This window comes from Mchenga conophoros, linkage group LG7 (genome assembly GCF_057382185.1).
Source record: "Mchenga conophoros isolate Kocher_MC1m ecotype Shallow Benthic linkage group LG7, M_conophoros_male_GT1.1, whole genome shotgun sequence".
NCBI lineage: Eukaryota > Metazoa > Chordata > Actinopteri > Cichliformes > Cichlidae > Mchenga > Mchenga conophoros.
In genome coordinates this window covers 28,262,311-28,275,782 of record NC_140532.1, presented here as the reverse complement: position 1 = coordinate 28,275,782, position 13,472 = coordinate 28,262,311, and the positions used below count along the sequence as shown (strand labels likewise).

The 13,472-nt window shown below is 44.7% G+C and overlaps 1 protein-coding gene across 1 annotated transcript in view; it reads right to left on the bottom strand.

Annotated features, from left to right (window-relative positions):
* Positions 1-13,472, bottom strand: part of LOC146570303 (UDP-glucuronosyltransferase 2A2-like) — a 30,161-nt gene that overhangs the window by 6,090 nt on the left and 10,599 nt on the right. Inside the window, exon 2 of the mRNA XM_085283246.1 lies at positions 1,216-1,705. Coding sequence (XP_085139372.1) covers positions 1,216-1,705 — 490 coding nt within the window. The remainder of the gene's footprint in view (positions 1-1,215; positions 1,706-13,472) is intronic.

The window sequence follows — 13,472 nt, the reverse complement described above, 5'->3', positions numbered from 1 at the left end:
CACTGCAGCCAAGAAGAGTGCCTGATGAGCCCAGTTGTAAGTACGTTATTAAGACTCGACTGTACACTGTGTTCGTGTTTTCCTCCGAAACAGTAAGTTCCGTTGGAGCAGCCTTTCAACGCCTCTCTCTGTCTCTTGCAAGCAAAGTTGACCCACACAACAAAGTAAAGCTTTTTTTCGGCTACGAGCCCGATACGGAACCCACCGTATTAGCCAGAGGTCCCTTTACTACGGTTCGGAGCCACGGACCTTCAGTAATAGTAATAAATCACACAGCAATAGTACATTCACGTTGTTGTAAAAAGCACGATAATATATTAAGTAATCCAAAGTATTCAGAATGTGATACTGTCATTGAGTAACGAAACGGAATACGTTACAGAATACATTTTGGGGCATGTATTCTGTAATCTGTAATGGAATACATTTTAAAAGTAACCTTCCCAACACTGGTGTTCATGACTCCACCATAAAAAAGACTGGGCAAAAATGGCCTGCATGGCGGAGTTCCAAGACGAAAACCACTGCAGTGCAAAAGGAACATAAAGGCTTGTGTCAGTTTTGGCAGAAAATATCTTGATGATCCTCCAGAGTTTGGGACAATACTCTGTGAACTGATGGGACAAAAGTTTAACTTTTTGAAAAGTGTGTGTCCCAGTACATCTGACGTAAAAGTAACATGGCCTGTAAATGGTAAATGGCCTGTATTTGTATAGCGCTTTACTTAGTCCCTAAGGACTTTGGAGTGGTCCAGTCAAGGTCCTGACCTGAATCCAATTTAGATGCTGTGGCATGACCTTACAAAGGTGGTTCATGCTTGAAAACCCTCCAATTTGGTTGAAATACAACAACTCTGGAAAGATGAGTGGACCAAAGTTCCTTCACAGCACTGTAAAAGATTCATTGCCAGTTACTGCAAATGCAACCTGCTGCCAAAATGCAAAGAGAGCCCCGACCAGTTATTAGGTAATCTGGCAATCACATTTTCACACAGGGACATGTAGGTTTGGATTTTTCCCCCTTAATAGAAAACGCCTTCATTTAGAAACGGCATTTTGCGTTTCCTTGTTATCTTTGTCTAATATTTCAATTTGTTTGATGATCTGAAACATTTAAGAGTGACACACATACAAAAAAATAGTAAATCAGGAGGGGGACAAACACTTTTTCCCACCACTGTGTATCAGATAATGACATTATGATGTGACCTCTGACCTTTGATCTCACTATAGTATTTATTCACAGACAGCTTCCAGGCAAGTTCAGTTAGCGTGGATGACGCCACATATGTCACCATGTTGATCAGTCTCTCCACGAACGTCATGCGGTCGTTGTATGGAAGAGGAGCTAATGGAACATAAGATGGTGGCAACGGGGCGTGGCCACAGTGTCGCTCCATAACACTGCCAAAGCTGAAGCGCAGCGAGAGGATGAGTGGCACGCCGAGCATGTCAGCCACCAGGTCGCCACACATTGCAAGGGGGTCTTGTAGGATAGCATCGAAAGCACTGTCCTGCAGAGTCGCCATCAGCTGCTGGTTCTTCAGCACCCCATCACACTGCTGCCTCCCAAAGTCCAGGGTGCGGCCCATGAAATCGTTCATCTTCATGATCTTTTGCAGCGGTGAAGAGGTGTGTGACTCGTACATAGAGAACTGGATGAATTCGTGCATGGTGCCCACATATTCCTCCCTGCTATATGACACCTGCAAGTGGAAAAAACACCTGATCAGGTTTATTGTTTAGTTACCGCCCAGTAATGGTGTGTAAACTGTCAGCCTGGAGATTAAAGACAAGATAAAATAAGTCATGAAACATGGAATAAAAGCCTCATGCAATTGGTGTTTATGAAGATATACTGTGTTTGGCTTTGTGCATTATGAACAAACATCTCCACTTTGGCCTTTTCTGTCCAAAGGACCTTAATCCAGTGTCATGGTCTTGGGCCTGTTGCCCAGTGGTCGGTGTATTTTGGGTTTTCAAATTAGGTTCAAACATCTTTAGAATTTTTTCTTAAGTTTACATTTCATGTATTAGTCTACAACTTCTGTTATATCCTTTGTTGGTTGATTTTGGTATTTGTAGTAATCTTTTATTTTGAGTCCAACTAGTTTTTGCTCCTTTCTTGCTTATAGTAGTTTGCATTGTATTCCTGTTTTAGTTTGTTTGTTTTGCCACTCTCTGTGTTCCCTTAGTATTTTTCCCTCCTCTGTCAAGTTGCTTGTATTAATTTCATTAAGGTGATTGTGTTTTCTCTGTTTAATTATTACTTCCTGTTTTACTTGGAGAGAATTTGTGCTCCTTGTGCTTTGCTTTTAGTTTTGCTTCCTTTGTCTCGTCTGCTCTGATTTGGTTCACCTGTGTCTTGTTCTCCACTTCCCCTAATCACCCACCTGTGTGCATATTGTCTCACTCTCCTTTTTTCAGAGTGTCAGTTCATCTCCCCTTCTTGTCTCTCAGCTCCAGTCGCTCCTAGTCCAAGTATTATTTCCCAGTTTATGGCTTTGAGTTTCATTTTGTGTTTTATATTCCACATTGTATTTTCCCTGCAGCAAAATGGCTCATTGTGAGTTTACCACAGCCTGCCTTACATGTCTGCATTTGGTTCCTCACACATCTCGCACTTTGCAATCTTGAAAGTATACTCTAACCATAAAACAGCCCCCGCAGATGCTATTCCAGAGGAGTTTGGAGAAAAGGTGGAAAGCTTATTCAGGATTGCATTCACAAGTCCTTTGATTTAAAGATTCTATCAGTCAGGCTAAGAGGCATTGACACCATCCTCAGGGACAACCCATGATTACTTCAGTTGCCTAGGATTTCTAAACACATTCTTGGTTTCCACAAGAGAATTGATACGAGTCCCCTCACTGGCTCTGCATCGTCACTATTTCCACAGACTGGTTTTTCCTCACCTGGCCCTGCATCCTTTTTGGCAAGCCAGTGGTCAGAGGATGAGGAACCTTTCCCAGATCATCCCGCATCTGTGGTCAAGAAAGAACACTGCACTTGCCACACCAATTCCTTTCCACTGTTAGACTGCTCTTCTGCCTTGATGCCACTGCTCAGCTTTCCAAATGCACCACTGAATGACACAGGAAATCATTCCTGCCCGTGGCCATCTCTTGTACAACTCCCTTTTTTTTCTGCTCTTGCTCTTGACGAAGGCGGTCGCACTTTTCTCCTCTCCTCCTCTCCCTTAGCTTCCCTGCTTAGCCTCTTGTGTCCTTGTCTAGTCTCGTATTTTTGTATTAGTTTTCCCTGGAACACTCTCTCACAGTCTGTTCTTTAAAACCTAAAAGAGGAATTATGGATTTGATCAACTGGTCCCTAAATGCAATTGACACCCCTTTCTCAATGAGAAGTTTGGGCTTGGGTGAGCCTGAGTGCTGAAGATATCTACCTATTCCGAACCATGGTAACAGGGTTCTTGCTGAGCTGGCTTGGCCCTGACTTATCGAAGAATTAAGGAAGCGGAACCGGCTGTTCAAATCCCCACAAGGCTGCCCGCTGGGATTGAAACAATGGGAAGAGGTGTGAGTTTCTCAAAATGGGCTCATTGAGTGCAGCACAGATAAGATCTTGGAGAGGCTACGGCTGTCGTGAATACTCAGAATAAGATCTCTGACTGCAGACTGGATTACATCTTGGAAGGGCTCGCTCGGAATAACATCTCTGAGTGCAAATTGGATTACATTTTGGGGAGGCTCACTGCGGTCGTGAGTTCACAGAATTGGCTCTTTGAGCACAAGAATGACAACATCACAGAGCGCAAGTTTGATAACATCATGGCGAAGCTCGCGGCTCTCCAACGGGAGATTGAGAGACCAGTGTTGGACTGTTAGAACTGCTTTGAAATTCATATGAGCTGTTCGCACTAAAGTTAAAAGTTAAAAGCACCATCACTTCATGCGGATACCCTTTCGGCGCCAGCTGCGGTCTCAAGACTGGAGCCGAACAAAAACACCCTGATAATGACTGTGTTTAGTCTGTTCCTTCCCATTCCCTACAAGGCCACCTGGGTTGGCTGGAAGACTGTTTACTTAGCCTAGCAGGGCGAAGGACACTGTCTCAGCTGAACTCTGGACACGCACACACATACATATACACTGATACACACTCATCCCCCCTCCCTTTCCAAACGCCTTCGATGCTTGTTCCCTCCTGGGAACACGGCGGGTCTGAGTTTCTCTGATTCTGATTGCTGGAAACCCAAACAAAACACGCAATAAGAGGCTCTAATGTAAGTGTCCTGTTAATGTTGGTGGCGTCAGTTACACAATGGACCCAGAGCCAGCACAGCAGAGCCAGCAGTGCAGAGGCAGGAATGCATTTCTTAGTTGGACACCACTTCATAAGAAGAATGGGATGGGCGAAACTTCAGCATCTTCAATATACTATTGTTGTGTGATTTTTATTACTATGAAGGCTAATGACGGCCATCGAGCTAACATTGTTAGCTGGTGTTAGTTGAGGTTAATTCATTGACTGCAGATTGTTAGGCCATTTCTAAATACTCAAGTACGCGAGTCCGTAATCACGTTTTCGCTAGTCCGGACTTCACAGTTCATACGGGAGTCTGGACTTTCCGAGAACGCAGCGCGATCGTTCTACAATTGGAACGGTGGTGTACTTGATGACACCACAGCTCGTGAGTTTTTATTGACATCCCCTCTTAATTTAACTGTGATTAATATTTGCAATATAAATGACACATGACATTAAAAAGAAAAAAAAATACACATGATGTAGTAGATTTCTTTAAGAAAAAAAATAGCCTAATTTTAAAAAGTATCTTAAGCACTTTGGCAAAATTCACTTTTATGTATCATCTGTTTCATAATGTCTAATAAGCTTCATACAGTTAAGCACAATCACTTCCACAGGTGAAGACGCTGAAGCTGGACCAGGCGAGGATGAAGACGCTGAAGCTGGACCAGGCGAGGATGAAGACTCTGCAGGTTCCGCAGGCTGGATGGCTCCATCAGACCCTCCAGCGGAGACTATTACAAAGCCAGCAGGCATGGAGTCCTCTGGCAGACATGAAGGCAATGGGTGCTGTGCTGAGCACTGGCTCTGCCCAGACAGCGCTGACACGGAGTAGTTCTCTGGGGGCTGCTTAACCTTCAGGGGTCCAGAATCAGCTGGGGACTGAAACCTAGCCTCTGGGGAGGCCCTGGAGTGCAAAACTGTGCCCAAAGCAGCTAAAGTGCGAGAAACACCCTGGGTGGAAATTTGATTTTCTCCCTGCATGGAGTGAATGAGTGACACTGGAGACAGAAAGAGTGATGGAGCTAGCGGGGACACTGGAGCCTGGGCTACGGCAGACACTGGCGACACTGGAGCCTGGGCTACGGCAGACACTGGCGACACAGGAGACTGAGCTGAAGGTGGCTGCTGGGCAGTTAACTGAGCTTGTGGCTGGGCAGCTAAACGATCTTGAGGGTGGGCAGCTAGCTGAGCCGAAGGCTGCTGAGCAGGTGAATAGCTGTTCACTTTCGTATCTGCCACAAAAAACATAGCCCCGGAGTAAACAGTTCCACAGTCCAAAACAGGAAAAGAGTCCTCACACACCAGAGCCGGCGATTCAGAAGTCCGAACGTCCGGCTGTGGGTGGCGCGCCAGCGGCACGATTGTCGTTTCCTCGCCACAGACAGCTCCGACAGGCCGGGCAAAACCACATCCAGCGGGTCGGGCAGCGAGGCAGTAGTGGCTGAGAGAAGGTGTGGTGTGTTGTGGCGAAAGGCCTGCATGGTCGGGGGAAGCGATTCCAATAGCCATGGCAGGCCGGAAAAGAGCCGTTGTAGCTGGCTTTCAACGGCGCAGCGAAGCTCTTTCGGAGGGTTTTCCCAGCCACAGCCTGAGGAGCATCTCCACATTGTAGGTAATGTCGTCCCGGAGCTCCTCGGACGGGTTTAATGCCGCTGGGTCCATGGTGGCTGGCTCGTACTGTCACGGGTTGCCGAGGCAAGCCGTGTGTGAATCATTTAGGACCCAAGATGCGGCAGCTCTGGTGCAAGTGAGTTTATTTAGCAAAAGTAGATACAAACAGAGATGGTGAGGGTGAGCTTAAAACTAAGAAAACCTAAACTTACTCACATAAGACAAGGACCTTCAGAATAAAACAGGAAACTAACAGACACAGAGAACCAGACAAGACACTGAACTGAACAGACAGACTCACAAGCAGAGACAGTGACACCATAGACAGACAGAGGGAACACAGAGAAGTGGGAGCAGGCAGGCACAAAACAAAACCCTAACGAATGGCAAACCGAACCCAAAGACATCACAGAATAAACAAGAACACAGAATATTATAAAGAAACACAAAACACTGAGTCGTCAGACTCAGGACTAGGGATGGGTATCAAAAACCGGTTCTTGTTGAGAACTGGTTCCCACTGTTTCAATTCCTTGGAATTGTTTGCCATTTTTGCAAACGATTCCCTTATCGATTCCAGTCGCCCCGAATGACGTCACCACGTTGCGGAGCGTCATTTACCTCGCAGGAAACACGGCGCGTAAGCGGCTCAAACGCTCAAAAGTTTGGTTATACTTTACGAGAACGGATGACAACAGGGCAACTTGCAATACTTGCAAAGTAGATATTTAATTTAAGGGAGGAAACATTACGAATATGCAAAAGCATTTGCTCACAAAACACGTGATAACCTTAAATGAATGTCGTGTTTTTAATTCCGCTCCGGACTCGTGAATCTCAACCCAGCAGCAGCGGTAACGTTTGCACGTCCTCTCCCGTTAATGCGGCAGGTAAATAATCAACTAACAGTGCATATTATGTTAGCGCGATCTGCCTTATTACAAAACCTACCATTACTGTGCATTTAGGTGACCATGATGAGAGAGACAGACAGAGTCTGGCTCAGATGCTGCCAGTTCTCGCTGCAGTCTACCGGTAGCGTCTCCTTTCAGGCCAGGATAGACGAATGTCACCGAGCAGTGACTAAGTTTGTGGTAAAAGGCTTGAACCCATTTGCCACAGCAGATGCCCCCGATTTTAGGTTAGTGAATGTGTTTAATTGTAGGCAGGGACATTACTGGATATTCTTGTGTAATTGCTACAGAATAATATTTATTTTATTATTTTACATTTACAATTTTTTTTCCTGGGGACCCTGTGACACCCCATTGAAGAGCCGTAGGCTGGATCTCTTAAGATCTCACTGTTGGGTTTGTAAGGCCATGTTACTCCTAAATTTCTATCTTGTTCAAAGAGAAGATATAAAACGAAGTTCCAAGCTAATCGAACTTAGTGTTCTCCTTTTTTATAAAGAATCGATAAAGAATCGAATCGTTAAACAGAATCGAAAATGGAATCGGAATCGTGAAAATCTTATCCATACCCATCCCTACTCAGGACCATGACAATATTAAGTAATCCAAAGTATTGTAACGGAATACGTTACAAATAACATTTTGTGCCATGTATTCTGTAATCTGTAGTGGAATACATTTAAAAGGCTCCTTCCCAACACTGCTTTCTGGAGGAAACCAGGTCTTGTTAGGTGAGACGGCATCCATTCCACTTTGGATGGAGCAGATTTCTAGAAGTCTGGCTACATGGCTATGGAAGAAAGCAGTCCTACATATTTATTTAATATGTGCATTGAAGAACATATCCTGGTCAAAAATGACTCCAAGATTCTTCACAATGTTACTAGAGGCCAAGGTAATGCCATCCACCACTGGGTTTTTGGGGAAAAATTGAAGACTAATGAATCTGTAAATAAATAAACTGTTGTGTTGGGTGTATTACAGAAGCGATTTCATTCTCTGTGCTAGCTAATGCAAATGGTCACATAAACCTTTCTGTTTTCAAGTGAGTAATAAATAAATCAGCTATTTCTGACTCAGCTGGTATTAATTGTGTTCTTGCATGTATTAACATTGAGACTGGTGAATTGTATATAGAGGTTATCTTTTGGGTTAAAAAAGCCTTCTGATGTCAGAATTGAGTTGAGTGTTTCACTCTCCAATAATGAATTACCTGAGCTTATTTTTTCTACCTCTGCTCATTGAAAGTCTGAGCTCTGTTTCTGAGTTAGCAAACATGATAACAACTTTACCTGAATTAGGTGCTTCAAAGACTGTTTCTGCTAAAGCCAAGCCATTATTGTTTGAGCCTATAGGGGCTAAAACTGTTAAAGTTTTTGAGAAATGAATAATAACATACCCGAGTCTCATCAGCAACTGCTCATTGTGTGTCTCAGTCAGCTCATTCTAAGTCCATTGGTGATATTCCTAAGCAAGCCCTAGCAGAGCACTGCTTATTATGCTCCTGAGCCTGGATTCCCAGAGACTGTTTACTCTTCACTGTTCACTGCCTACATTCCTAAGACTGTTAGTAGGGCATATGTGCAGGTCCTTCCAGACAATATTTATGTATCACAACTTGCACTCTTAGAGACTGATGATCTACCCGGGGCCTCCCCTGAGTATGAGAACCCTACACCCATCCTCACTCCCTGAATGGGGGTGGCTAGGGTCCAGCTTGTTCCTGCACCCAATGTTTTTTTCCCAGGGTGGGGGCAGGTGGGTCCCAGCTGCAGCGTCAGTCTCTAAGGAGATCTGCATGTTCTGCAGCGCTGCCATAGCCTCCACAGTCAGCTATGAGTCCAGTCCTAGCCTACGCAACCTTCACTTGCATCGGCTGGGGCTGGCATCAGCTTTTTGCGTCCCCCGAGTCTTCAATATCCCTGGCTCCTCAGCAGAACCTATCGGTCCCATGCCACCTAAGTCAAAGGTTCCCGCTCTGCCTGAGAGTGCAGGGCCTGAGCCAGAATTCAATGTCCCATGGCATTTGAGTCACAGAGGGGTCCTCACCGACACTGTCATAGGTGGATTCACAGGGGACATAAGTTTAACACAGAAGGGAAACCCTTCTGACGGGAAGAGCAGTGGAGCAGCCAAGGGAAGTAGTAAACATAAACACGAGTTGCTAAAACTATAATTTATTTTTAAAGAAAGCACTAAAATACTCTGGCCAGGCAGGAACATGAAGTTAAAAACATTAAAAGTAATTAAAACTATACAGCCAAAATGCAATGGCCTAAGCCATGGAGGTCAAGTCCCATAAAAATCCAAACGGTGCAGAAACCAACAGGATCGTCGCCGTCCTGTCTGCCTCTTCATTCTGGTGCCAACTAGAAAAAGGAGAGAGGGCCAGCGGCAGTCACCATTCTTAGATTCCACTGGAGGTTCGTCTTAGACGGGATGGATCGGGACTTACCCTGGATGGGCAGAGCTCCTAACTCCGCCCACCACTGTGTTGTGCTTCACACGCGTAGCCATAATTTCACCGTCCCGGGGACATAAGGCACCATCCCGCTGCCTCTTAATCCCCTGCCGTGGGCCTCTCTCGGCGAGGAGCTACCTCCCGTCAACACTGTTAAGGTTCAATATTGAGGAAGGGTACAAGAGGTGATCGAAGAATAACCACACCGATCCGGCCGGGTGAAGTCAAACGAAGATTTTAATGAATACACGCGTGGGAAGACAACTCTGTACGCAGACAGGAAGTAGTCTTCGACTTAATCAAAGCATGAACAGATATTTTATAGCATCAGGGTTTATTTACTGACGCCCCTTCATACGTCACAGATACATTTTATACATAGATCAGATCAACATCATCATTGACTTTTCACCTAGAAAATCATCTTCTATTTTCATGGCTAGCCCTTCCTGTCTACCTTTCAGTTCTTGTCTTGTTCCTCTTTCTTGCCGAGACACCAAGAAACGGTTCCTCTTTTACCAAGACAATTTTGCAGTTACAGCCAAACATAACTAACCTCTCCTCTAAATAAATCTAATTTAAAGTGTGTGTGTGTGTGTGTGTGTTGACCTCACATGCTCTTTGTGTCATCTCTTCACCTACTGTCTGTGTCTCGTCCTCAAATGCTCTTTCTCAATTCACCTGTTGCACTTCTGACCTTTTACCAGACCAGAAGCTCACTGAGACTATGTGTATGTCTTCTACTAAATAAATGTTTTAATCAAGAACCTCTCTTAAGGCCTTCTTAAAGCTATCTGTTATATTGTTAAAGCCTCATCTTAGCCTGCGGCTCAAAATAACTTCCTGCTTCTTTCTGCATACAACTTCCTGTCAGCCTGCAACTCAGTCTTTCTGAAAGAGACACTGTTTAAACCTTGGAATGCAACATCCATGCTGCAGATTATATTATTAATGCAATGACAATTATTTAACAATAGCAGTAAAATAATTTCCCTCCTCGACACTCCCCCTTTTGACCTCTGGAACACCAGAGGTCACAATACATTGTGTCCTCACGCAGACCCTTCTCTGGTGGTCTCGAACCTCGAGATCTCCAGGATCCTCGCCCCTCCTGTGGTCGCCGAGATCGATCTTCTGCAAAGGAAACAAAACACCTTTTCTTGCATCTCCCTAACTTATCCTATCTGGGACTCTTTAATCAAAAGCCTGATCCTAATTACCTTCTTAAATTATTGACTTGTATTTATGTATACTCTTCAACGTTACTCATCACTTTAAAATTCTTTTAAGCGCTGGTTTCACGTCCAGTTGCTCGCTCTACTTTCCCTTATCTGATCATCAACATCCTATGCACAAGTTGTCGCTGCTGCAAGTTAATCTACTCCAAAAGAAAACAACCACTTTAATCAATTAAGTTTAAGCATATAAGCAATTACTCCTGTATACATTTCATCATAGCTAAATGCTGCCTTGAAACAACTCCTATGTGTTAACACTAACTTCATTTTAAAACCTCACATTTCCTATGTTATCACCTGTTTTGGTATAACCTTTTTATTTCATTTTGCTCCCTTAATGTAACAATACCTTCTAATTCTAATGTATCAGACTTAACCAAAATATATGCTTTCCTTCCTCTTTGGTCCTTCTTTAAGTTCAGTTAAAAGCTAAATGAATTTAGGGCCTTTTGCCTGGAATCAATACTGTCATGTGTGTTTCTTAACTCTGTGTCTGTAAGCGTGTGCAATCCTTCATGAACTCATATTATCCTCACAGTAGATTGGCTAATCATAGCGCTAGCCAAAGGCTCATGACCCTCCAGAGACAAATTTGAGCCACAACTCCTTTAAAAGCACAAAATGCAATATGTATAAAATAGTTATAACTGCACCTGAAATACAAAGTTAACATCATCATAAACATCTTATGGTCATCAAAGCAATGGGCAGGGCTGCGACCCAATTTAGCCCTGTCTGCGCACAAATTTTAGCCAACTTGCTTTTCAAATTTAGGTTCATCCTCTCTACCTTTCCTTGAGATTGAGGATGAAAGACCGTCCCGAACTTATGTTGCACTCCCAACATCCTCTCTACCTCTTGCAAATCTTTATTCTTGAAGTGAGTACCATTGTCTGATCTAATTCTCTTGGGAAACCCATGCCTTGGAATGTAATGATTGATTAAGCACTTAATCACGCTTTTCGCGTCTTCACATTTAGTCGCCCATGCTTCGGGCCATCCAGTCAAAACATCCACACACACCAGCAAATACCTCACCCCACCTGGGCCTGTATCAATCATGTCGGTATAATCAATCACGACCTCTTCTCCTGGCCTTTCTGGCATGAGAAACTTACCAGCTTCAGGTTTTACTGCTGGCTTTGGGTTGTGTGCCCCACAAATTAGGCACGTTCTGGCCTTTTCCAGTATCATCCTCCTCAAATCAGGATGCCACCATCGGCACAAATTTCTCTCCATCTGTTCCACTCCCACGTGACCAAGCCCGTGAGCCTCATTCACCTTTTGTTCCGCCATTTTGGCCGTTAAAGCGGGACGCCCATCTGGCCCCCTCCACAAACCGCCATCTTGCCAGGCTCCTTTGTTTTCCCACACCCCCTTTTCCTCTGGGGATGTCTCCTCCTGAGCCTGTCTAACTTCTTCCATGCTGTTAGTGCTAACCTCCTCTTCTGGGGTTACCTGCACCAGTTGTCTCTGTCCTTTGTAGCCCGCTGCTTCCTTTGCGGCTTCGTCAGCTTTCTGATTTCCTCTTGCCACCATACTGTCTGCTTGTGAGTGGCCTTTGCATTTTATAATACTTACCTCGTCTGGGTCCTCCAGGGCCTTTTTGTGACAGATGGGTGCCTTAGTGGCCGTTCTGAACCCGGCTCTCTTCCACTGAGCCAGTTCCACATGAGCTGCTCCAAACGCATATGCTGAGTCAGTGTAGATGTTCACTCTCATGTTTTTAGCCAACCTCAGGGCTCGAGTTAGGGCTATCACTTCAGCTCTCTGGGCCGACTGTTGTCCCTCGATTTTTCCTTCAACCTGGGCTTTCTTAATACAGTCATGTGGTTCTCCTGACCCCATTAGGTCTGCCATATTTATTCCTTCATGTGTGAATATCAGATTTGGCGCCTCTAAAATTTTGCTGAACCTTTGTTGCGTCAGTGGAGTCATTGTGAATGCCTGTGAGTTCACATAGGCCACTACACTGTGTGTAGTAAGCACTTTCAGTGGGTGTTCCCTCACTATATGTGCTGTTTTCTGAATTATCTTTGCTACTCCTGCTGCGTGTTGTGTGCATGTGGGATGCCTTGCTTCTGTTGAATTTAATCTTATGCTAACATACATAAGTACATCCCTACCTCCCCCTTTTTTCTGAAACAACACACCATTCACAACTCCCTTTGTTTCTGAAACATCAAGATAAAATGCCTCATCATAGTTAGGTGTGGCCAGATCTGTGGCTCTTGACAAATTCTGTTTTAGTGAAATGAACGCTGTCTCTGTGTCCGGCGTCCAAGGCAATTCAGCCTTCAGATTTCGAACACCAACTTTCTTGATCAGGTCCCTTAAAGGGGCCGTTTTACCCGCATAGTTCGGAATGAACTGCCTGCTGTAACCTGTCAAGCCAAGAAAGGAAAGCAACTCCTTCACAGTTCTTGGTTTTGGATGTGTCAGAATTTGGTCTCTGTGTGTGTTCATTAACCCCACTGATCTGTGTGCGATCACCCGGCCCAGGAATGTTACCTCTGGCCGGACCAACTGCAGTTTTTCTTTGCTCACTTTGAAGCCACACTCCGCCAATCTGTTCAACACCACGAGCGATGCTGCCGTACAGGCCGCTGCTGACGGGGCTGCAATAAGAAGATCATCAACATACTCTATTAATGTACAGCCCCCTGGCAGTTGACATGGGGACAATGTCTCCTTCAACACCTGATTAAAAATTCCTGGTGAGAGTGCAAAGCCTTGTGGTAGGCGTGTATACCTAAATTTGCGGCCTCTGTATGTGAATGAGAAAATGTCTCTGAGTGACTCGTGCAGTGGGAGACAAAAGAATGCATTCGCTAGGTCAATACATGTGAACCACTTTTGGTCTTCAGTTTTGTGCTTCTATTATGGTCTGTTAAATGGTATGTCAGACTTCAGCTGGAACAGGACAGGCGAACAGTTAGCTAGACCTACATCTGTGGGCCCTGCGGACCACAAAGTA